Source organism: Sinocyclocheilus anshuiensis, unplaced genomic scaffold (genome assembly GCF_001515605.1).
Source record: "Sinocyclocheilus anshuiensis isolate Anshui unplaced genomic scaffold, SAMN03320099.WGS_v1.1 scaffold3378, whole genome shotgun sequence".
NCBI classification, from domain to species: Eukaryota; Metazoa; Chordata; class Actinopteri; order Cypriniformes; family Cyprinidae; genus Sinocyclocheilus; species Sinocyclocheilus anshuiensis.
The window spans coordinates 133,703-135,362 of NW_015540832.1; the positions used below are offsets into that span (position 1 = coordinate 133,703).

At 36.7% G+C, this 1,660-nt stretch overlaps 1 protein-coding gene across 3 annotated transcripts in view; it reads right to left on the reverse strand.

Moving 5' to 3' along the window:
* Window positions 1-57: 57 nt before the first annotated feature.
* Window positions 58-1,660, reverse strand: part of LOC107687357 (tubulin-folding cofactor B-like) — a 10,661-nt gene continuing 9,058 nt past the window's right edge. For all 3 annotated transcript variants that reach the window (XM_016484639.1, XM_016484638.1, XM_016484636.1), the window contains exons 6-7: window positions 1,108-1,180; window positions 58-980 (exon numbers count right to left, since the gene is read on the reverse strand). In XM_016484639.1, coding sequence (XP_016340125.1) covers window positions 866-980; window positions 1,108-1,180 — 188 coding nt within the window. In that variant the 3' untranslated portion in view covers window positions 58-865. The remainder of the gene's footprint in view (window positions 981-1,107; window positions 1,181-1,660) is intronic.

A 1,660-nucleotide genomic window follows, 5' to 3' on the forward strand; every position in this document is an offset into this window, starting at 1 on the left:
AAGAAAAAAAAAAAAAAAAAAAAAAAAAAAAAAAAAAAAAAAAAAAAAAAAAAAAAAAAAAAAAAGACAATTTGGGCATATGTCTGCAGGATGTTCAAAATTGGCACATGGATTTATTTGAAACAAAGATTTTACTAAACAGAATTCCATACAAACATTAGGCCTTTCTGATAAACGTAAATTCGACATGCATGAAAATACTTACATGCCAATTTTCACAAAAAAAACAAAACAAGACTTCTTGTCACATTTCTGTAATTTACACTGAAAATACAGAACCATAGAAAAACTGAGGCCACGGATTCTACATTACACATCTCATTAGTGAGCTAATCGCTAAAGTGCCAAAGAGAATGAGGGTCTGATACCCTACAACACAGTCATATTGAGGCATAAGAATGTAATCGGCTGCTGAAAAGGAGGAATTCATTAGTACAATACAGTGTGCACAGAACTGCAAAAACGTGAAGAACATTTTCTGTTGTGGTTGGTTGGTTTTGTTTGAAGTAAAAATATTCGGTCTGGGCTCAAATTAGCTGCAGAACTTTGGAATTCAATAATGAACAATCAACATGCAAGCGAATGCTTTTCTTTACTCTGACCTTGGCTGGTGTTCTCACATTTACCTTACTAGTTACTTCTAGTCGCCAGGGCACAGATGTTGTTTAAGATCATTCCTTGAGTTTGACTGCAGGAAATTAAGGTACAATTTTTACTGATCTCTTCCAGACCAGCATAAAACAAAATGATCTGCACTGATGACAAAAAAACCTTCTACCGCAGCAATGTCTCACTGCATGGAGCCAAACCTCTGGAAGAAAGAGGATCTTTCTTCTGACGCTTCTGACTGCTCATCAGGCGAGTCTTACATCTCATCCAAACCATAGTCCTCTTCAGGGAAGTCTCCCACAGTTACTGAGAGGGGCTTCACGAAGACGCCATATTTTGGCTCACACTCAAAATAACGTTTCCCATTCACACTAAATCAAGACAAACATAACGCATCAGTTAGACTTTCTCAGAAGGTTCATGTAAGGGTCACATTAGTCATTTTCAGAGACATGCTGGTCTTATTCATAAACATAAATAACTTGAGCATGCACCAACCTGCCATCATTCTTCCCCAGCGGCTCATCATATTTCACACCAACCCAGTAGCCTGGTTTGAAATCTGCTGTACCTGAAAACAAAGAAAGCATTTAAGCCCCATTGAATATGGTTGGAAAACACAGGAATTCATAAATGGAAAAAAAAACATCACATCTCTAAAAAAAAAACAGGGAGCCCCAGGTCAGGATGGCGTGTTACAGTTCACCGAGTTAACTGCCTTCTGAAAAGCATCACTCACAATATAAATCAATATCAAAACTAGATGAAAATGTATTATATTCTTTTCTTTTCTTTATTACAAGTACATGTAACATTTAAGTGTTAAAGGGGTCATATGATGTTGCTAAAAGGAACATTACTTTTTGTATTTGGTGTAATTAAATGTGTTTATGCGGTTTAAGGTTCAAAAAACACTATTTTCCACATACTGTACATTATTGTTTCTCCTCTATGCCCCGCCTTTCTGAAACGCGTTGATTTTTACAAAGCTCATCGGTCTGAAAAGTGAGGTGTGCTCTGATTGGCCAGCTATCCAGTGCGTTGTGATTGG